Source organism: Rousettus aegyptiacus, unplaced genomic scaffold, assembly GCF_014176215.1.
Source record: "Rousettus aegyptiacus isolate mRouAeg1 unplaced genomic scaffold, mRouAeg1.p scaffold_m13_p_7, whole genome shotgun sequence".
Lineage (NCBI taxonomy): Eukaryota > Metazoa > Chordata > Mammalia > Chiroptera > Pteropodidae > Rousettus > Rousettus aegyptiacus.
In genome coordinates this window covers 48,275,872-48,299,418 of record NW_023416310.1, presented here as the reverse complement: position 1 = coordinate 48,299,418, position 23,547 = coordinate 48,275,872, and the positions used below count along the sequence as shown (strand labels likewise).

Sequence of the window (23,547 nt, the reverse complement as noted above, 5' to 3'; positions counted from 1 at the left end):
ATAGGGTAGCTGATTGCATATGTATTTCCTCTCTGAGTGTCCTGTCTATTCTGTGAATCCATGCAGATAACCCAAGCAGCTGGCCTGGCCACATAGCACAAGTGAGGTCTCCTGCTACTCAGAAGGGGGATTGTGCATAATGTGGGGGGCCTTGCAGATATAAAGTACTTCACACGGTGCATAGTAGGAATGTAACATAAGTTAGTTCTATTGATATACATTAACCCAGTTTTAGAGCAAGGAGTCCCTCTACAAGTGGATATTGATTTGATTTGGTTGCTTGATATCAAGGACTTATGAGATGCTTCTGGTAGAAGGGGCGTGAAAACTTATGAAGGCCTTGAAAATGTACTGAAAAACTCTGGATCATTAAAATATCAAAACCACACCAAGATGAGCAATAAAGGAGAGAAAAGCAGTTTTCTAGAAGACGTTTGGGCCATATGAGGTTCCAAGGCCTGAGAACCAAAGATGTATTTCATGTGCTCTTTCTTTTCTTGTTTCTGATGGGAAAGGAGCAAAGGTTGGGACAGAAGACATTTATCTTGTTGTATGATCTCAAAAATAGTCTGGAGACTTTGGCTAGAAATAAATGATAAAGATTTATTCAAAGGTCTTAGAGTTTGCAAACTGGAAACATAGCTAGGCAATAACCCAGAAGTGTTCCGAAGAAGAATGAAAAGTTAAGAGTTCTTCTAAACAGTACATTTTTTAGAACAATCAGTCCTGCTTACTTAGACCTAGGATTGGCCCAGGATGTTGTCAGATGACAGACAGTCTGGATGATAGTTGCCTGGTGACCTAGAGGATGAACCCAGGAGATCTGGTCATGCCTGATAGTTTAGATAATAGATGTCAGGTGGTCTGGATATGTGAGTCCTTCAGGAGGCGACCAGGGAGTTATCTGGAGGTCTGGTGTATGTCCAGGCATTGACACGGGACTGAAAAGTTCAGAAAGTTTAAGTTCTTAGGCTAATTAGAACAAGAATAGGGTCTTTCCTCATGCTTCAAACTTCATAATGTTAATACTTTTAGCGGCTTGGTTAAAGTGACTGCATTTTATATGTTTCCTATCTTCACTCTTTCCTCAGTCTCTAAAGTATCTCCCCCATGGAGGAGTTCCTGAGACAAGAATTCCATGTCTCCAATGCAGGAGCAATGACAATTGGGTTTCTTTTAGAGTCTAAAACTTTAAAATGAGGTGGCTTCCTCAACTTTGTCCACATTATCAATTTGTATCTTGGAAGGATACAAGAAGAGAGAAAAGGAAAAGAGGGAGGAAAAGGGGAAACAATGCTGATCATTCTAGACCTTTTATGCCCCCTCGTGGGGGATGGGCAGGCAGGAAGGCAAATTTCCCAAAGGAAGTCTGCATTTACTCTTCTCTCTCAGAAGTACCATCCTGAATTCTTTGTCATTTAAGTCACATATTTCTATGTCTGTAAGCTTATTTTCTGGAGATTTTTCTCTTTCTTTCTGAGATGCCTTGTCACCTTGGTTGTTCAAGGAGTTTAATGGACTGTTTCTTGGCCTGGGCATTAATGGAAATGTATTCTGCTATTTTTCCAGAAAGAAGGTTCATTATATAAAGGTCTCTCTTTAGCCTGCTGCAAAGAAGGCACTCTTCCTTTTGGTTTCCAGGAGGTGGTGTCCAAGCCTCTTGGATCCCTGCTTTATATAAAGCCTAAATAACGCCTTTTTAATTTTCTTGTAGATATTTAATCATGCTCACTACCCTCAGTTTCAGTTCCTGTCAGTGTCGGCTACAGTCTCAGTGTTTGCTCCGATTCCCCTGGGGCTCCGCGGTGATAGGTCTCAGAGGGTATGGTGGGAGGGGCCCTCTGGGTTGGGAGTTGGGGGCTGAGGCTCAGCCTCAGTTTTGCAACTGAGCTGGTAAAAATCAACTGTTATTTCTCTGTGGTCCCATCCCACTTCTCTGCTTTCTGCCCTGCTGGCTGGGCCCTTCTGCTGGCTGCATGGAACTCACAGTACTTCCAGACAGAGCTGTTCAGGGAAGTCACCATACCTTCTCCCCTCCCCCTACTCCTTCAGGGAGCTCCAAGAGGCTGCAAGAGGCAGCTTCTTTATTTCTCCCAGTCCACTGCCCAACACCCTTGGTTCTGACCTGTGGTAGCTCTTACGTGCAGATCTCATGCTCAGACGTGCTGGTGAGCAATTTGGGTGCTTTTTTGTTGAGTTTTATATGTTCAGTATATTGTTGTTTCAAGGAGAGAGATCTGAGGATGTCTCTCATTCCACCATGTTTCTCAGAATCTACTCTTCTCTCTCTTCTTGCCCTTTGACACCCTAAAACCTGGATCTCCTGGAATTGTCAATGTATACAGCATTCCTTTCCCAACCACAACAGTTATTCTAAAAACAAACAAAAACACAAATAAACAAAGAATTCCTATTAGAAGAGGATGCTGAATTAGTAGCTTTAGGGCCTTAAGGGGAGATCAGAGTTTAGAGCCAGAGTCTGCAAGTGAGCCATTGAAAGTCCTAATACGTTAAAAATACATATAAAGTTTTTATAAATCATACATTAGCCAGATTTACCTCATTTCTTGAAGGGCAGCTAAAAGGTCTCTAGCCTCCTCACCTGCATCCTGGGGGAGGTCCATACCGCTGCCTCAATTTCTATGAGTTCCGGGAGGCTTTCAGTCTCAGTGTCACTCTGGCTCCAAGTCCCTCCTTGGTGAGCTCTTGGTTTCTCTCTGTGTTACCTCCTGTATTTGTTCTCTGCTTTCACCTCCAGGCTAGCTCAGGTATAGAGTTCAGACCTTCTTTGATTTCCCCCAAATTGGTTACATACAGCATATATGTGAGTAGCAGTCTTTGCTGATGGTTCGGAATCATGGAGTAGTGTAACATTGCAGAGAAACACAATTTTTAAAATGAGATACTAGATACCTTGTTCTTAAAACACTCTGGGACTGGAAGTTTCTCATTGGCCACTTTTCTCTGTAGTTCCAGGCTTTTCCCTTATTTTTGGCAACTCCCACCTGGCCCTGCTCCTGCTCCTGAGTCCCTCACATCTCCTTGCTTCTCGGTTTCTGAACCCTGTCTCCTCACACAGACGGAAACTAACTCTCCTCACTTTTCAGTCACATCGATTTCCCTCTGCCCCTCACCTTGGATCCAGGTTTATCTTTGCACAACTAAAGGCACATAATGTGTTAAACTAGACAAAAAGACCATCTTCTCTAAGTCTAGCCCTTCTGCAACCTAGAAGACCTGAAAGAGGCCTTGACATTTCCTTTTCCTCCTTCTCCCTCCCCATCGGCCTCTGTAAAAGGGAGGAGGCAGCATTAAGATTCCGTCATAGGAATCAAGCCCCCCATGCTCCTCTGGTCTTAGAAGGGAGAAGCGGCAGCTCTTAATTTTGATTTTAAACAACAATTTCTTCATTTTACTGCATTTATATTCACAAAAGGAAAAAGAAAAAAAAGAAAGAAAGGAAAAAGAAACCAGTAAGGACTACATGCTAATTGAAGTACATCCTTGACATGTTCTACATCTTAAATTAGGAATCATGGATGTGATACAAACAATTGCCTTTTACTATTTTGGCTCTCCAGGAATAACAGAATCTCCTCTCTGGGGTTCCAGTACGAAGAGTGTCATTGTTGTCTTTTCTCTGTGGGGTTTCCTACAACCACTCAGGTCTCTTGATTTCACAGTGAAGCTGATACCCTTCCCCACCAGTGGGAGGCTGGGGGTGGGGGAAGGCTGAGGGGTCTTATATTTGAATTTCTCAACCAGCCTTGGCTGAGTCTCCCCCTTGCCCAATACATGGAGATCTTCCAGGCTTGGTTCCATCCAAGGGTGTTTTGGGGGAGCTAGCAATGAACTTACCAGGCTCCCTGGACCCTCTCACACAGCTTCCTCCCTTAGCCAGGGCCAAGAGTTCCTTTCTTGACCTTCCTTCTTTCTTTTCTTTTTTTCTTTTGGCCTGCTCTACCCCCCCCCCCTTTTTTTTTTTTTACTGATTCCCTATTCCTTCTTATTCTAACTATTTTTACTGCCATAACTCAACATTCTTTATAAGTCTTACACGTCCAGTTTTAAAGAAGGTACACAGAAGAAAATCTTCATACCCTAGAATTTCATATAAGGTGCTTATGATTAAAAAGGGAATCCAGGGATGGAGTGTGTACTTGAGCTGGCTTGGCCAAGGACAGATGTGCAAGCACGCACGGACGCGCGTGTATGTGTGTGTGTGTGTGTGTGTGTGTGTGTGTGAGAGAGAGAGAGAGAGAGAGAGAGAGAGAGAGAGAGAGAGATTATATTACAACAGCAAAGGAGTTTTTCACAGTTCCAAAGCAGGACCCTTCAGCCAGGCTCAGTAGATGGACACAGGACCTTCTCATTCACATCTCTGGGACAGCATGGCCTCTTTCCCAGGCTTCTCCTGTAGACCTGCTTCATTGCCCTCTCTCTCTGCAGCTGTTTCTGCCTCTCTGTGCCCTCAGCTTTCTGTTTACATGCTCTCCCTTCCAGAAACCATCAGGAAAGGCCCAGCTATCTCAGAAAACTAATTCAAAATTTCCAGCTTGAGTCAGGTGTCCAAAGAACAGTTCTTGGTCCAATTAACTATAGCCAAGGGACGCAAGTCGCACATTCCACAAACACTGCTGCCAGAGGGTTGTCCATTTGGGAAGAGGGGTATGTGCTGGGCTGACATCCCCAAAGCTACCTATAACTGGAGGGGCCCCCATAAACACTGCAAGTGGACAGATCCTCTCCTCCTCCTCTCTCAGCAAACACTTTTGGAGTTTATGGACAGCTTTCTAGAAAAAAAATTTTACTGCCCATGAAACTAAAACTTGGGGCCTTCAAGTCCCCTCTCAAGACCAACTTCACGCAATTGCAAACATGACTTTAGAATCCTCGGGTCCATCTCCTACTTTCCAACACTCGTTGGCCTTGAGCTACCCGAAGTCCCCACCCAGCTATGCCCCCAGCTCCATTTACTTGTTCTTAGCTCTTTTTTTTCTTTTTTCTTTCTTTTTTTTTTTTTTTGCTGAGCTTAATCCCAGCTGATAAGCTCATGAGTGTTAATCAGTAAAATTCATTTGCCCAGCCAATATTTATCGAGTGCTCATTCTGTGTGAGCCCTGTGATGGGGGCCAGCAGCCTAATGTGACAGGCACTGACCTCACCAAGATGGCTGGCTAACAATTTACGTGGAGCCTGAGAGGGAGAGCCTCTAAACAGATGGCCCAGAGCCAAAGACCCAAGAACTAAGTCCTCATACTGACTTCCTGATGGTCCTAAATGCCTCTTAGGTCTTTATTAAAAGTTGAAAGCTTGCCAGTTCACAGTCCAATAGGCCATTTGGTGCTTTACTCATCCAATGACTGGACAATCCCCACCCAGTAAGAGACCGATTACGGTTGCTTATTTTAGTGTGCTTCCTGAAGTTCGTTCCCACAGAGGCTGTGATTTTCCCAGCAAATGACTGCTAGTTGAGTCCATTCCTACAGCTGAGTGTCACTGTACATCTTGTGAGCTATTGACCAGAAGGGCTGTTATCTGTGGCATTTCCCATCACATGGATTAACTTCTGACATGCTGCACGCATGGGGGCTCGCGGTGCATTAGAGCTACCTGATCCAGCAGCCCAGCATGTGGGGTGTTAAACCTCCCCTGGGCAGGAGCGGGGAGCAGAGGGAAGGAAGAGGCCTCAGGGTGGAAGGCTAGGGAAGCACCATGGGAGCGTGGGCACTTGGAAGCTGAAAAGGATTGAGCCCTTGGAATGTTTAGAAGGGCCAAGCTGGTGATGAGTGATGAGGGAAGATGGTGTCACCTGTTGGCAGCAATAAAAATGGTGATATTAATTGGGTGACTGGTATATGCTAAGCACTACGACAGCCATGTCACATATATTATCTTAATGGCCACCACAACGTAGTAAGGCAGGTGTGAAAATTTCCACTTTATAAATGGGAAAACTCGGGCTCAGAGAGTTTAATGCCTTGCCAGGATCTTACTGCTAAAAATAAACAGAGTCAGGTGTTGAACCCAGTTCTGGGCTCTGAAAGCACCACATGAATAGAGAGAGAGACCTCTGGATCCTTGGTGATCTCTCTTCGGGTGCTTCTCTGGGTGTTAAGGTCACCCACAGCCCCTGACTCAGTGTGGTATGTCACTGAGCTGCCCAGTGGTGCTCAGAAGGAGCTGGGCCAACTTCAGCCACAGCGCAGTGTGAGCTATACGGCCTGGGACCCTCAGAGAGGCCCATCCCCCTCATGGTCCTGCCTGCTGAGGAGCTCACCAAGCCAGGAACTCCTCGATGGTGCCATTTGCTTGGATTATGCACAAAAACCACACTGCTGACCCTCTGGTGCTGTTAAAGCACCATACTCGATCCTCGAGCCTCAGGCATGAAAGTGGTTTAAGTGGAGCCAGCCAGTGGGGCGGTGTGGGTGGAGGATGTCAGCAGACTTCCCCCTCCACCAGGTTCCCTGAACCTGGGGCTTTCTGTGGTGTAAACTGGTCTCAGGTTTCTCATCCGTGAAATGAAGGGTTTGGACTGGATGATCGCTAAGCTCCCTTCTAGCTCTAAGCCTGAGTGAATTCAGGGTTCAGAGCTTCTTGGAGCAGCAGCCGCTCAGTGACCTCTAGTCAACCTTGGCACATTCTAAGTACTCAATAAGCGCTTGCTGAACTGAACCCAGGAGATTAGGAGTTTCTCGGCAGAGCAAATAATTCCCGGGTGAGATTCACCACACACCCTGAAGTGGCCAGTTCCCACTGTCCACGGACTCTCAGAAAACACCTACTGAGTGATGACGTTTGGGACTTTGTCTTAGAAGTAGACAAAGAGGGAGAGAATCAGGAGTTTGGGTTTAAAGTTGGGGAAGGAGAGAAACCAGCTCCATGGAGCATTAGTGACTGAGCCTGGTTGCTGTGAAATGCGAGACCCCACAGCAACTTTCCCGCAACAACCCCCCCTCCACAGGAAGGAAGGCAGGTGGATGAGGTACCTGTCCTACCAGGCCTCCAGCCAGGTCACCTGCTGGGCCAAAGCTCTTAAGGGGGCCCTGGGGAGTTTCAAGGCAAATCCTACCTCTGTCTTTATAAAGGGGTCCGAGGAGAGGTGCCTGGGCCCCTAGGCATCGAGGGAAGGGCTCATCGGGGAGGGGGAAAGAGGCAGTTCTGCCGGCCCCCTCACAGTCCTTAGCTGCCACTGTCCCTGTTGCCGTGGGGACTGGCTGCTGGAGGTTTCGCTGCTCTTCTCAGTGCATCTGAGAATCAATCTCAATCTCTCTCTCTCTCCACACACGCACACACAATCATACATAATTCTCTCATACTAACAGTATTTTTGATACACGTTCAATATAGTTTTTCTCTCTTATATACACAATCCCTCTCACACTATATCTCTTTTCTCTCTCACATATAGCCCTCTCCCTCAACCTCCCAGTCATTCATATATTTCCTTCTCTCTCTCTCTCTCTCTCTCCCCCCCCTCCCTCTTTCCTCCCGCCCCTTCTCCCTCTTCTTACCCCACGCCTCTCCTGGTGCTTAACTGGAAACAAAAGTGAGTTTGTTGTGTCCGGCCAGGAAGAGGACGTGTGGGGGCAGCGGCCAGGGTGGAAGCCGCAGAAACAGGCTGGGGCCAGAGGCAGTGCCAACAGCCGGAGACCCCAGCACTCAGCTATTCCAGGGAGCAGGTAATGCCCCAGACAGGGCTGGTTCAGGGATCCTGCTCTCTTCCCTGTCTCATCTCTTCATGACTACTTCATTTATTTGCCTTCTTAGATGGCCTCAAAGGGGAAGTAGATTCCAGACTCGGGGAATGGTGTACCCTCTTCTTTAGAGAACTGTGTGTGGTCTAATGTGGCAGGGGTCCAGGGCATGTGCGGTCAAGGATGGCTGGGGTCTAGAGAATCTGGGGTCAAGGGTGTCTGGGGTCCAGGTGTCTGAGGTCAAGGATAGCCAGGGTCAAGGGTGAGTAGGGTTGAGGGTAGCTGGGGTTCAGGTGGCTGTGGTCCAGGGCATCTGGTTGAGGGACATGACAGATATTGGTAAGGCAAGTTAGGGCTAAATCACAAGGGATATTCTGAACAATGTCATAGGCCCTAGGCTTTAGGTAATTGAGAGCCATTTAAGGTTTTTCACCTAGAGAGTAACATGATCAAATCTATGTTTTAGAAAAGTAGTTCTTGAACTCTGACCACGTGGAAATTTAGTGTGCCCTCTCAGAATCAAGTAGTCAGTCTTCTTTCTCCCCATTTAAAGAAAAAAATAATAAGGTTATTTGTTCGGTTATTAGTTTTTCTTCTATAAAATTTCCTTAAACCTCTGACATCTGCTAGCAAGTATGAGCAATTAATAAGCCAACAAAAAGAATGTTAAGTTTAAAGTAATAATAAAATTCTAAAATAAAATTTATTTAAATAAATGAGGTCCATCAAGCTATATACAGTAAATTAATAGTATTTTCTGCTAGTAGAACTATTTCTAACTCATATTTCTAACTCATGGTACTGCCAAAAGAGCACCATGACTCCCAGGAATCTGCCACATGAACATGTTTGAAATGTTAAAAAGCATACTCTGTTGCTACATAGAGGATGGGGCTGGATGGGGCAACCAGAGACAATGGGAGCAGTAGGTGGTTATTGCAGTGATCGAAACAAGAGATGAGGAGAACCTGAACCAAGATGGTGGCAGAGAATGGGGAAAAAGAGACAGAGCTAAAAATATCTAGGAAGTAAATGAAATAAGTCAGTATCTGATTGGACGTGGATGATAAAAAAGAAGGAGGCTTCTAGAGTAAGTCCAACATTTCTCATCTGGATGGCTCTGTAGGGGTACTATTAACCAAAACAGAGGAGGGCAGTGTTGGGATGTTGGAAGAATATAAGCTGTTTTAAATATGTTGAGGTTGACTCAAGAAGACTGCAGAATTCCCAGATGGAGCAGTCCAGTCGGCAGTTGGAAATAATCGATACAGACAAGGGTGACCTGCGACAAACAAGATTTAAGTGAGACGGTGGGAGGGGCCAGGGAAGGATATTGAGAAGGAGTCCTCAAAGAGATAGGAAAAAATATCAAGAAAGTGCTGTGTTATGAAAGCCGAGAGCAGCATTTCAGTTCCAAGGGACAAGCCAGACGATGGCTTCACAATGCTGTTGGTTTGATTGATTTTATTAACATATTGGTTTCAGAATAAAGATAACAAGAGAGATCTGAGAGTGGGGTTGTAAACTCAGGTGCATCACATAAATGAGATTAGCAGGGCATGTTGGGAGTGGTGGGGACTGTGGCAAACTGACATGCGTGTGCCCAAGTACAGAAGGCAGCCATCACTCTAACTGGTTGTTGCCAAGCAGAAATGTTGGCACAGTCATCAGAGCATCTAAGTTTCCAAAAAAAGTCAAATTTTTTGATTTTTATATGAGATCTCACAATTCTTTGTGCTAGCGACAATTTCAAAAACTTTTATGTTCTATGAAGGCTGAATTAAACACATCTTCGAGCTGTCACTTTGAAATCTCTGCCTTCGTCATTTCCTGTGGTGGGGCTGAACCACTGCAGCAGGTTGGAAAGTGATTGGGTAAGGAGGAAGTGGAGACAAGTGTGGCACTCCTTCCAGAAGTTGGCGGGAAAGGAGAGCAGGAGAGTTTGGAAGCAGGCAGGGTCGGGGAAGGGTGCTTTAGGGTAAGAAGAGCTATTTATAGGCTGGCAAAAGTGGGTGGAGGGAGAGAAATTGAGGACCTCGGTAAGGAAAAGCTAGTCGATGAAATAAGGATCCAACGGAAGGGAATGGATGGTGCCAGAGATTAAGCTGGAGGCAGGACTCCTTTGTTCAAAGATGGAATGCAACAGTGGTAAGGAATAGAAGGACTGGAAAGGAGGAAGAGGATGGATTTCATACCCGTAGGCCTGTATTTTATTAACGAAGTAGGACAGGAGACGGTTGAAGAGGCCTGAAGAGGGGAGCAAAGGTCAGAAGCGGCACTGAGGGACATGGGAAAGGGTGCTGACGAGGGTGAGTGGAAGGTGGCTGCACTTCTGAAACCTACTAGAGTGAAAACCCTCTATTTGCAAAACCTTCTACCTGCATCAGCGGGGCTCAGTGAGCCTGCGGGTGGAGTTGCTGGTGAAAGAGATCAGCACCTGTTACATTACAGGCCCTGTGAACGGTGTCTTATTCTCCTCATCTGATTTATTCCTCCCAACAGCCCCGTTCATTTAGACTTCACTGGTAAATAAGTGGCAACTCTGAGATTCATACCCATATCTAGCTAGATCGAAAGTACCCTGACTCTGCTATACCACCGTACCCCACTGCCTTTCCCTGTACCCCCAGGACACACTGGCAGAGATGAAGACTAGGCCAGTGAATTCTTGTTTGAACATTGATTAGCTGGTTTTATTGAGAAGTCAAGAAGTAATAGAGTGGAAGTCATGATAAAAGAGAGATTGAAATCATTGACCATTGGGGGTCCATGCAGAAATACACGAAGGCCAAAGGTGGTGATACGCTGAGGGGATGGAGGAGGTTTGGAGGAAGGGAAGACTTGGTGAAGCCCAGGAGGCAGTCGGTGAGAGACTGAACCAGGGCAGGGACAATGGGATTGGCGAGGAGGGAATGTATTCTTGAAAACTTTCAATCTGGGTGGAGGTGAGAGAAAGAGGCGAGGTGAGGATGACACCTGGTGTCTAACCTGTGTAGTCGTATGGCACTTATGCCTTTAACCAAGGCATTCAACATCATGTCATAACTCTTTCTCTTGTTCACCATGCTCTAGACACACTGACCAGCACATTCCCCCCACCCCAGGGTCTTTGGAATACTGGAACTTCTTCTTCTAGGTATGCACAGGTGACTCCTTCCTGTCTTCACATCACAATTCAAATATACCCTCCTCAGAGTGACCTCTCTTGACCATGTTATCTAATGTAGCTCCCTGTTCATTCTTTATTATTTTATTTTATTTTATTTTATTTTATTTTATTTTATTTTATTTTATTCAGAATACTTATTACTGCCTGACATAATTGTTTATGATTTGTTTACTTGTTTATGGTCTGTCTCTTCTACTAGAACAGACGTTTAAGAGAGCAAAGATATATGGGCTGCACAAATTTGTTTTCTACTATCTAGAACAATGCCTAACACATTAAATATAGAGAGGAAGGAAGGAAGGAGGAAGGAAGGAAGGAAGGAAGGAAGGAAGGAAGGAAGGAAGGAAGGAAGGAAGGAAGGATGGAAGGAAACAGAAGAAGCATGTTTGGAGAGGAGTCTGTGTTCAATGTCTGAATGCTAACTTTTGAGGTGCCTGAGACACACCCAGGAGGTGGTGACATCCAGTGGGCAGTTGAGAAAGCAGACCAGGAGCTCAAGAACAGGCTGTCATTGTGCCCATGGCGAAGGTGGGCCCACACGACACACTGGTATGAGCGTGTCCTTTCACATGGCTATCTGCCCCTTAAAGGCCAATGTTGAGAGTTGACTGGTTTGGGGCCCAGTGGGAAAAGAATCCTTCTGAGTTTGTTATACAGAAGTTGGGTCAGAGTTTTTCTCACTTTATTTTTCTATTCTGTTCCTGTCCTTGCTGCTGCCCTGGGGTTGGCCATTTTCCATCTTTCTTCATTGTCAGCTGCAAGTCCCTGGAGTTTGAATGCAGACTAAATCCTTTCATCTCTGCTATCTCAAAGAATATCTCACCCACATCCAACCCACAGAGGCTTGAATCCAGCTTTGCCCAGAAGCTGGACTTAGTTTTACTGAATTAGGAAATACATTTCCTTGCATTTGGCTGCTGCTCCATTTCAATGAGTCTTGCAGCCTTACACCTCCCACAAGGCACTCAGCAGACCCTGCTATCCTCCTTTTGCAGGGTCCCCAGCTGCTGAGCAGCTCCAGGACATCCTGGGGGAGGAAGATGAGGCTCCCAATCCCACTCTCTTCACAGAGATGGACACTCTACAGCATGATGGAGACCAGATGGAGTGGAAGGAATCGGCCAGGTGAGGCAGAGCCCCAGGTGGGAGGTAGAAGGGGGTTTCCCACTGCCATCTGCCCAGGGCCAGGCTGAGCTGTTGGGAGGATTATCAACCAGTGGCATATCATACTCTGAGTTCTGCCAGGGTACTTCCTGGCCCCTAAAGACCTTTCTCATCAGCACTTCTTGGTATCCAAACTGGGTTGGACACTAAAGAGAAAATGGAAACTTATGACTTTGTCCTTATCCTCGAAGAAACTGAAATCCAAGGGGGAAGATAGAACAGACATCCATGAGACCATGAGAGAATAATACAAGGCCATGTATTCTTTTACTTTGAATGGTTCAAACTAAATTCTGTAGGAGAAGGGGAAGCACCAAGCCAGCTGGGGCAGACGGGGAGGGAGAGGCTGTGTGGCAGGAAGAATCCAGATGGAGTGGTCAGTGGGCTCCTGAAGCAAAGGGCCTCGGTGGAGTTTGGGGCAGGACAAGTATAGCAGAGCCATGAATGCAGGCGTGGAGACCAGAGAGCTGTGTCCGTGGGGCAGTAGAAGGAAAAAGAGAGCCAGACGCCTGGAGGGGAACCACGGAGTGAAGTCACGGGAGCCCAGAGGGGTAAGGAGTAGTGCCTGGGACAGAGTGACCTCTGAACTGAACTGGACTGGTCAGCAGTGCCGAATGCTGCCAAGAGTCCAAGGAGGAGGAGAATTTGATAGGAGGCGGTAGGGGGGCTGGTGAGAGGAGAAGGACGGACCCTGGGAGGGAAGTTGAGAGACTCTGGGAGACAAACCATACCGACGTTTCTCAACCTTGTTTTCCTATTAACATCACCCACCCTGAGAAAAATTTAATTTATGTTAACTTTATTAAGTTAGAGTCTATTTCTAATGAGAGAAATTAAATACTAAGAAATAAGATTTTGTCAGGTAGAGCTGAGCTTGGAGGGCCACAAACCGTTGTAATATCTAAAACTTATTTAATCCCCCAAGAACCAACTGTTGCCCAGTCGGGACTGATATTGCCCCAGCTGAGAATGCATGGACTAGTTGTGCCCAGGACTGACTCTCCCTGGGGCCACACAGCACCCAGGGTTGACGGCTGCCCCCAACCATGGCCTGGCGTCTTCCCTTCCCCACCAGCCTCAGAGCCAGACCTTGCATGAGAGCCTGTCACACCTAGCCACAGAGCCCTCGCTAAGAAGGCCTTAGGGCCCTCAGAGACCTGATGGTCCATAGATAAAATACCCACTTTCTAGCCTTTCTGACAGTGGGTCCATTAAGTCTTCCACACTATAGACCCCACAGTGAAACTGATAAACTATAGACGAGGTTTCTAGAAAGAGGTGTCTCCTGAAACATAAAGGGGCCTGACAGTTACCATCTGCAAGCTGGTGGGTTTTCCCACAAGGTAGCCTTTCTGAGGATGGCATCTGAGGAGACCCTGGAAGGGCCTCAACATAAACTGAGTGGCCCTCAAACCAATAGTGAGAGAAAAGTGGTGGCTAGAAGAGGTTAAAATGGTTGAGCCCAATTCCAGGCAGATCTGAGAGAGGAGATGCTTGATGGACGACCTAGGGGTAGGAAACAATGGGAGGAGAGGAGCTCAGGACCTCTGCACCCAGGTTTCCTTTCTCTACCCCAGCCTTCTTTAGTCTCTCCAGCTAACTCCATCTGGTTTCCGGCCAACCATTGGAGGTATGACCAGAGGCCAGAGGAAGTGTTTGACCATTGGCCAGTAAGCCCACCTTGGCCTGGGCAGAGGTACTGGGAGCCCCTTCGGGCAGACTGGGGCAGTAGAGCTGCTTAGGGCCTGTCAGTTCCACAAAAGAATTAGACACAGTTTTCTCAGCCAACAGGCTATGGGATCTCTTCAGGGAAGTCAGAGGTCTCAGAAGTTTCCAGAATCCAAGAATGAGCAAATCCTAGTGGGTTCTGGGCCTCCTTGGAGTAACAGGAGAAAATGGTAGGGAGGAGGGTCAACCTCTCACATGGACACTCAGGCCCTGGGAGGGTTGCAGGCCTATACCCACATCAAAGAGAATGGGGGCGGAAACCCTTTAATAAAAGTATTTAATTTGCTGCAGGAGTGTTTACTTTATTGAGTCAGGAGATTAGCAGAGTGAAAATCTCAAATCCTCAAGGAATTTTCACTGGCAGTGCTTTGTCGCCGGTTATTAGTTTGGGGGATATTTCGGGCCCTCAGAGAAGGAGTCACCGCTGGACTGGGACAGATTTAAATGTCTGCTTGAGCTCCTCTGAGCCTTGCCCCTCTGTGCATAATGGGGACTGTGTGTGCAGGCGTCATTTCTAATGTGATCAATGCTGGTAGGTCAGGCCGTTAATGAGATAGATTTTTATTAACTCTGTCTTTTTAGCTTTCCCGGGAGGGAAATGCAGCTGGCTGCTGATACTGACTGACCTTGCCGAAAGGGAGGGTTGGGTCAGGTGGGGTGGGGGAAGCAAATGATTCGCCCAGAATTCCCACCCTTCTCAAGCCCAAGTCTGCCTGGATGCAAGGACAGGGAGAGAAGGAGAATGACCTTAGCTGGAACCTGCCCAAATATGGAGGGCCCTTTGGGGTTACTCAAAAATATCCAGAGTTAAGAGCCTTCCAAGAGCTCTGCAAGTGAGTTTCAAATCCGAGCTGCCTCTGATCTCAACTCAGAAGACCAAAAGCATGAACTTGCCAGAAAGTTTTTATGAGACACGTATCCTGAGAACATTCTTGCAATGACTGGGAAAGGACAGAAAGAGGGGCAGAAGAAATGGGTCAGCTTAATTGGGTCAAACCAGATCAGGACATTTTCAAAAGCCCTAAAGGGCTCTTGGCACGTAGGTGGACGTGCTTTTTCACTCTGCATGTAATGGAGAGGAAGCCTGTCTCAGTCTGAAACTACTCCCGCATAAGCTCTTATAGGTTGCCCTCCTAGCATCAATTCTGCTTCTACTCTGGGGCAGAACGCACCCCCAGCCTCCGTCTCACCACCCACCTGGGGCTAGAGCTGACCACTCTCTGTATAAAGCAGAGTAGGAAGCTGAAGCTCTTAGCACAGAAGTTAACAAACCTCATTCATTCATTCAACTAATATTTACTAAGAGTTTACTATTTGTAAGCTCTGAGCCAGGTGCTGGAGATACAAAAATAAACACAGCAGATGCTACCCCTGCTCTTAGTCTAATGAGGCACAGAAGTGAATAATTGGGCATTTGGTTTTGGGGAAATCAAAGCCCAGCAGCACAAGACCAAACAAGAGGGATCAAGGAAGATGTGTAGGAGGAAGAGGTGTTTACACTGAGACCTGAAAGGTGGAGAGGGTGCAGAAGAGGAAAGAAACCCTGGAATAGTGAAAACAAACACACAGTGGAAGGAGCAGAAGTTCCCTGTGGCTGGACTGTGGAGTGAGGGGCTGGGAGCGGCAGGTCCTGTGCAGGCCGTGTTGTGGAGTTCAAACCTGATACCGAGAGTTTCAGAGGACCAGTGACGAATTTGGAGGAGGGGTGGGACGGGATTGTCTATTTGAGAAAGATCACTCTAGCTTCGATGTGGAGAATGTATGAAAGGAGGCAAGACTGGGCCAGGTAGGAGAATGGTCCTGGTTGAAAGATGATGAGCCCCTGGCCCCAGATGTTGGCGGTGGGGACATACAGAAGAGGTCGATTGAGACATTCATTCTTTTGACCATGCAATTTAATATATTATTTTCTTTTAAAATATATTTTTTGAGCAGTTTTAGATTCACGGAAAAATTGAGCAGAGGGTAAAGAGTTTGCATGTGCCCCCAGGGCCCTAAACACGCACAGCCACCCCCATTATCAACATCCTCCAGGAGAGCGGCACATTCATTACTATTGTTGAATGTGTCTTGACATATCATTATTAACCAAAGTCTATAGTTTACACTAGGGGAACTCTTGGTGTTATACCTTGTATGGGCACAGGTTGGGGGCTTCCCCAGCCAAGAAGGCCCACACCTTTCCCCAGTGACAGGAAGGAAGGAGAAGAGGGCAGGGCCCCTGCAGCGAGGTCTAGGGGTTCTTAGCAGAGTTGAGAGAGTTCTGTGCTGGTGACTTCCGGCCTGGCTTCTTGTTTAAGGAGTGGGGAGAGTGGGAGAGTTGAATGGAGGAGTTGCAGATTGCGAAATGGTCCTGAGGTACGTAAGCAGCTCCAGGCCTGTGGCCATCCTGTTTTATTGCAGTAGAGACACACATGGAGGGTCATGGTCAGAAGAAAGCTTTTATGGTTGTTTGACTTTGACTTAATGCTTATCTCCTGGTCTGAATAATCACACTATTTGTCATCAAGCTTTACATCCAATATCTAACATGGTCCTTCCTTCTCTCTCCACTAGTCAAACAGGAAACCTGAAGCTTACGCTGAGTAAACAGAGAAAAGTGATTTTATACATATCAAAACCTGGATCCAGTCCCAGGTAGAAGTGGGCAAGGTTTGCCCTGGTCTCAAGAGCCCTGGTTCCAGCCAGTGCTCGCGCCTTTGAGCTGTGTGAACACAGAATGAGGGCTGTGCTAGGCGAATTCCTTCCTTCAGGGACTTGGTAATCACTTACAGTTAGCATAGCTAAGGGGCCTAGCACACCAGGAGGGGCCACCTTCAAAGGGCCTGCAGTCAGGTTGGAGAAGTACCAGTACACAGCCAGGATGGTAGGTTGGATTAGCTGGTCAAGGGGTATGGTAGGAGGCTAGTTAAGTAGGAGAGAGGTCAGGGACTCTACCGGGCCTGACTGGCAGCTCCTCAGAGCCCTTGGAGGCTGGCTGGTCAGCCAGCAGGACCGCCTCCCCCGAACAGAGGACATGCTTGGACAGGTCCCACAGTTGCAGTTGTCAGGAGGGGAGAAACCTTACCATCAGAGTACCTTACATGCCAAGATCCCCACTGATCGATCGATCTATCATCTATCTATCTATCTATCTATCTATCTATCTATCTATCTATCTATCTATCTATCTGCCTACCTATCTAACTATCTATCTATTATATAAATTGTATACATATATACATTTAATTTTTTATTATGGAAAATTTCAAACATAAAAAATAGAGAGAATAGTGTAATGAACTCTTACATAGCCATCACCCACCTTCATCGATGAATAATATTTCTCTCCACCACTATTTTTTGTTTCCTTTCAGAGATTTTGTTTCATTGTTTATTTTTGCTGGAATTTTTTTTTAAATCCCAACCATTATAAACATTTTAGTACATTTTAGTGTAAACACTACCACAATGCCATTGTATCTCCTAACAAAATTGAGAATAATTTCTTAGCATGGTGAGATATCTGGTCTAGATTCAAATTTCCCCTAGTGACTCAAAAACATCTTTTTATTGTCGATGTGTACAACTTAGGATCAAAGCAAGATCTACACGTTGATTTTGGCAGTTATGCCTCCCATCTTGTTAGGATCAGAACCATCAGATTCTAGAGATACTGAAGGAATGTTCCCCTCTGAAAACCCTCTGGCAGCAGTTCTTTGTGCTAAGAACCCCATCTTTAATGACCACAATATAAGCTCCAGTGAGCTGGCCAGGCCTGTGCATGATGCCCAAGGGACACTAAAATGCCACTGTCATTGTCAGGACATTTTAGCCTGCAAGTAACAGAAGGCACTCAAGCTAACTTATGCAAAAGGAGGGAGCATCAGCAGAATATGGGGGATCTCACAGCACCCAGGGACAGTCAGACCTTTCAAGGGATGGACCTGGGAAACCAAGCTGTCCTCTTTCTCCATTTCTGATCTCTCCCTCTCTCTGGGCATCTTCTTTAGACTCTTGCCCTTAGTCATTCCTTAGCCTCCATGTTTACATCTACTCTGCACAAAGGACTGTGCCAGAGTGCCTGGCTGCTCCTCATCCCCAATTCCTAAATCTTCAAAGAGAGTCTGATTTGCCCAACTTTGGTCGTTTCATCATTATGACCCAGATCAGAGTTACAGGGAGGTATGTGGAGGGCTGGCCAAAGCCTGGGGAGCACATCCCCATGGATGGCAGCAGAACAGATACACTGAGTACATTTTTGGCATATGTAGTAGTGAAGATACGCACTATATGTAATCTATTCTTTGGCTGCAGTTGCAGTTTTTATGCCAACCAGAACTTCCGGAATTTTTCATATCATTCATGGAAGTACAGGTGATGTTTTGCAAACCCATCCCCCTCTCGGGCAAGCACCTCAGAGATCACACCCTATCTTTGCACATGGACATTCACTGATGTCACTGCAGCTCTACATCAGTCTCTAGTGCAGTAGAAAATTAGAAGCTCTAACCTATGGGTCTGGGAGAACTTGGAAAATGTCTTATCCTTGCCTTTCTTTTTTTCATTCTAAAAACATTTCAGGGGATGTTAGGTTTTAGGTCCTTAGGAGAATTTAAATGAGTAAGACATGAATCTGTTCTCAAAGTGCCTAGTGCAGGTGTCAACAAACATCTTCCAAGGGCCAGATAGTAAATATTTTAGCTTTTTGCTCATATATAATTTATTGTTTCTCTTTCCTTCTCCTTTTTTATACTCTTTTAAAAATGTAAAAACCATTCTCAACTAACCGGCCATAAGAAAACAGGCTGTTACATTTAGTGCACAGGGCATGTTTTTTGACCCCTGATCCACTGTAAAAGACAGGAATGTGCTTACATAAACAGAGAACCCCAGGGCAATATGTGTCAAGCGGTGAGAACAAAACTCTGGAGTCAAAAAACTTGCCCTCAAACCCTGTCTCTTAAAACTACATGACCTTGGGCAGGTTCCTTATCCTCTAAGAATCTTGGATTCCTCACCTGTACAATGAAAATAGCCATGACCTACCTTATGGGATAGATTTGAAGATTAAATGCGACAATACATGTAAAGTCTTAGTATAGTGCCTGACACATAGAAAGTGCTCAGTAAGCTTCAGCCATTTTGGTATTATTGTGCTACGTGATGACGGACACAAAATGCAGTGGGAGTCAGAGGAAGGAGTTATCTCTTCCAGCTGAGGAGGCTCTGTCATGCAGGAGGTGGCCTTTGAAGCAGCTCCTGAATAGCAGAAGTGGAAGAGACAGCATTCAAGTGGAGGAGAGGGCCTCTCCTGATGGGCAGTGAGGGGAAGGTGCCAGCGGGTTCTGCGGAAGACTGATGAGTCTGTAGATGACAGTCCCATGGGAGAATTACAAACACCTCTTGGACACAGACAAGCGGCATTCACTTAGCTGTGGACTCCCCCTCACCCCTGAATGAAGACATGATGTGGCGCAGGACAGACCATCGCTGCATGCATGAGCTTGAACCATAGGCTCAGCTGACCACTGGGTGCACTTTCTGAGTAGTTTTCCAGTAGTGCCCGGATTGGACTGCATAATCGAAGGCTCTTAGAGGAGACTCTTAGGCCAACACAAGGAAAGACTTTCAATCACAGAGAGTTAGTCAGCTATGGAAGCTTGGAAGGTTAATTCCAAATAGTCTAAGAGGCCCCCACCTGTCTGGTCCCAGTCCCAGGCAAATCTCATTTGTAAAGTCAAAGGATTCTAGACATCTTATCCTGAGTATATTAAACATTTGAATGTGCCTTATTTTGATTCTATATCTTTCTGATAATTTAACTTTCTCTAGAGGTCTTCCTATAAAGAGAGAATGCAAGGACTGTAAGATGTAACTAACCCCTATATCTGTTGTAAATTTCATCATTAAATAAATTGGCCTATGGGTTTATACATCAACCCCTATAAACCCGATAGGTATTAGTTAATATCCTTGGACCTAATCATCTCTGGGACAATAAGAAGACAGATTTTTGGATGTGGTCTGGGGTAGATAAGATACCCTGAGAGGCCTGTGAGGGCTTTCTGTTGCTCATTAGGTCCTCCTGGTACCTTTTAAACTTTTGCCTGTTGACCCTTGACCTATGCTTACCCACTCAGTCCTTTATACTTTACAGTCTTTCAAATTCACCGTCAAGTTTGGTTTGTTAACATACACACCATATGTGTAGTTTTAATCAATTGTAGAAATAACTTATTGCATTATTTCACATATATATTTTAATGCGTGTGCTTGTCAATATGTAGTGAGAATTTGCCAAATAAATTATAGAAATGGGGAAGAATTTGCTTAGAAAGTGCCCTATTGAAAAGCGTTCTTTCCATAAATCAAAAAGCATCTCTGTCAAAGACTAAACCATGGGAATATCTGATGGTTTCTCAGATATCTCTAGGAAAAGTCTTCATTGACTCATAAGAGAATTCACACTCGCCTTTGGTTTCTGCTAGAAAATTCAGGTCCCTGATATGACTCGACATAAAGTTAGATAGCTTTCCTAGATAATGGGAAAAAACACTCACATTCATATTACTTTTAAGAAACGAATCTGTTAGGGTCAGAAAATGTATTACCAATGGGCCTTAGGCAGAAAGCAAAAACACCATGTCTTCATACTTTGTAACTAGTGCATGGATGTCAAGTGTTAGGGTGATGAGTGATGGGGTGGGGATGGGAGAGTACAGAATAAAGTCAGGGAGGCCACAGAGATAGAGAATTACCACAGTGTGGGGATGTGCTTCACAACTTTTAGGCGAGTAAATGTAACCTCATCTGAGAAACAAATTCACACAAATATGTCTTAAAACAAATGTTTAGAGCCAACATAACCCCAAGGCTAAAGGATGCATTCTATAGATTACATTTTTTTAATTTTTAAAATTAGGATGTCCTAAGGGGAATTTTTGCAAACAAATTAGCCAGGACACAATTTAATGATAATGATATACAAAATAAGTATAGAAAGGACCTTCACCCCAATCACATGTTTATTTATAGTCTCCAGATTTTATTCTTGTCTAACTTCACATAATGGCCCACTCCTTGTTTTGTTTCCTCAAAGATCTGTGTCTTCTTTTTAAAAAGCATTAATGTCTGATTCTCGGGCCCCTGGGATTCTGATGTCATTAGTCTGGGGTTCAGCCCATATATTGGAATTTGTTAAAAGCTCCCAGATGGTCTGAGGCAGCTGAGGTTGAGAGCCGCAGATACATATGCCAGCCAGGGCAGGGTGAGCGGGGGTTATAATTTAAATCTCCATCGGAGGATGGAACTAGAATTCAGGTGTCTCAATTTTCAACCCTTTCCAGACCCTCCTTTAAGCAGAACCTCCCTCCCTCTTCTTCTCACATCCCATGGTTTGAACGTTGGAAAGTCTTGGCTGCACCTGGTAGCTTGCCCCATACGCTTTCCACCGCCCTTGGTATTAACTGAATAGCAATTCTAATCGTGTCTGTGACTGAGTTACTAGTCACAGGAAAGGCCTCAGTAATGGACCCCCTTTGCGTGACAGAGAACTGCTTTCTGTAGCATGTGACTTCGAGGTTCTGTTTAGCTCCATCCTGGCTGGGAGAGGGGTGCCTGGCACCCTGCTCTGCTCTGGCCCAGACAAAATCCCTGAGAGCCCTTTTCCAGCCCGGAGATTTTCTTTCTACTTGACCTGCTTCACCAACTCTAATTCTCCACTTTTTGAAGCCAACCATGGCATCAAGGTCACTTTGCAATGAGTTGCTTAGAATTACTCATTAACTCTTTTACCAGGCTTCCAAGAGTTTAAACCTGGCTTTGGGTGGGGGCTTTTTAAAGAGCCCATTTCTTTATTCATTCTTAAAAGTGGTTAAACATTTTATTATGGAAAATTCAAATTTATACAAAAGTAGTATGTAGTAGAATGAACCCCCATGTACCCATCACGCAGAGTCAATGGGTACTGGCTAACTCATGGCCACTCTTGTGTCTCTATCCCTGCCCATTACCCAGACCCAGACTGGATCATGCTGACACAAATCTCAGACACCATATCATCCCATCTGTAAATATTTCAGTACGTGTCTCTAAAAGATAAGGCCTCTTTCTTTTCCAATATTTTTAATTGAGGTAAAATACACTTACCATAAAATTTACCATCTTAACTATATTAAGTGTGCATTTTAGTGGTATTAAACACATTCATAATGCTGTGCAGCCATCACCGCCACCCATCTCCATAGCTCTCTTTATCTTATGAAGCTGAAACTCGGTACCCATTAAACAATAACTCCCTCTCCCACCCTACCCCACTCAGGATCTGGAAACCATTCTATTTTCTGTCTCTGATTTTGACAACTCTAAATGTCTCATATAACTGGAATTATACAGTATGTGCCTTTCACAACTGGCTTATTTTACTTAGCACAATGTCCTCAAGGTTCATCCATGTTGTAAGATACGTCAGAATTTCCTTTCTTTTTAAGACTCAATAATATTCTACTGTATGCACGTACCACATTTTGCTTATCCATTCATCCATTGGTGGACACCTAAGTTGCTTCCACATTTTTGCCGTTGTGATTAACGCTGCTATAAACATGGAGGTGCAAACATATCTTCAAGACCCTGTTTTCAATTCTTTTGGGTAAGGACCTCTTTCTTTTTATCACAACCATAATAGCACTGTCCATCTTTTTTAAAATGATGGCAATTCTTTATTTTCATCAAATTATCCAGGCAGTGTCCATATGTACAGATCATCTCATAGTTTTAAATATAATTGGTCAACACATTGCATTTCAGAGACATGTCTTTTAAGCCATGTTTAATCTACAGTTTCTTCCTCCTTTATCTTTCCTTCATAGTTGTTGTTACTACTAAAGAAACAGCACCATTTGTCCTGTACAGGTTTCCACATTCTGGATCTTGTTCATCACGTCCCTGTGGTGGCGTTTAACACATTCCTCTGCCCCTGTATTTCCTCTTGTGTAAGGAGAATAGGGTCCACGTGCACAGAATGGCTGGCCCGCATCGGGATCCCAGACTATCTCAATGCAGGCGCAGTTTTATATAGCAAAGGCTCCTCAACTCTCAACAACCTGGGAGCTTCCATGGCCAGGCCACCCTCCTGATGAGGCAAACATCCAGGCAGTATTTTTAAGATCTCCCCACGCAATTCTAACAGGGAGCCCAAGCTGAAAAACAGTGCTGCAGGTCTTGGGTCCTCCATGTTTCCATGTTCCACTCAAGGTGAAAAGTGAGCTCAATTTATAGCTGTAGCTATTACAAACACAAACTTAAGTTCCAGGTTGCAGGCTTGCTGTTTGAACATCTGTAGTCCCAAAATAGTTGCAAGGAGGACTAGAGAGGTGTCCCTAGTGAAGCTGTCAAGTATCTCAGCATTTTTGGAAATCACGTTCTCCAGGGGATGCCAGTGGTAGGAGTCTAGTTCTGATATTACCCTGAACTTGAGAATAGGTAACTTTGCTTTTCTGCAGTCTGTGCTCAAGTGGGTTGGTGCCCTCATCTGTTTGTGTATAGAGCTGTTTAATGGGTAAGCAACACAGTATAAATAGTTGAAGTTCTGAGAGGTGGGGAGGACCCATGACCCTTGTTATCCGGAGTTAATAGAGGACGTCTCAAAGAGGAGGCATGCTCTCACCCTCTCCTTCCTGGTAGAGGTGCATTTGTAAAGGCAGAAAGCTGAAGAATGGGATGTCAGAGAGAGAGCTGTCCGAGAATGTATCCCAGGATGTTTATGAGACAATGTAGAGAGAAATCAAGTCAAGTGACCCGTGC

General features: G+C 45.3%; 1 protein-coding gene across 7 annotated transcripts in view; it reads left to right on the top strand.

Moving 5' to 3' along the window:
- SLC4A5 (solute carrier family 4 member 5) overlaps positions 1 to 23,547 on the top strand; it is a 97,326-nt gene that overhangs the window by 26,137 nt on the left and 47,642 nt on the right. For 6 of the 7 annotated variants that reach the window (XM_016130631.2, XM_016130628.2, XM_016130629.2 and 3 more), the window contains exon 4: positions 11,865 to 11,994. In XM_016130631.2, the coding sequence (XP_015986117.2) occupies positions 11,865 to 11,994 (130 nt within the window). Of the gene's footprint in view, positions 1 to 7,554; positions 7,686 to 11,864; positions 11,995 to 23,547 lie in introns of those variants that run through there. The other variant, XM_036224430.1, reaches the window with a different exon arrangement.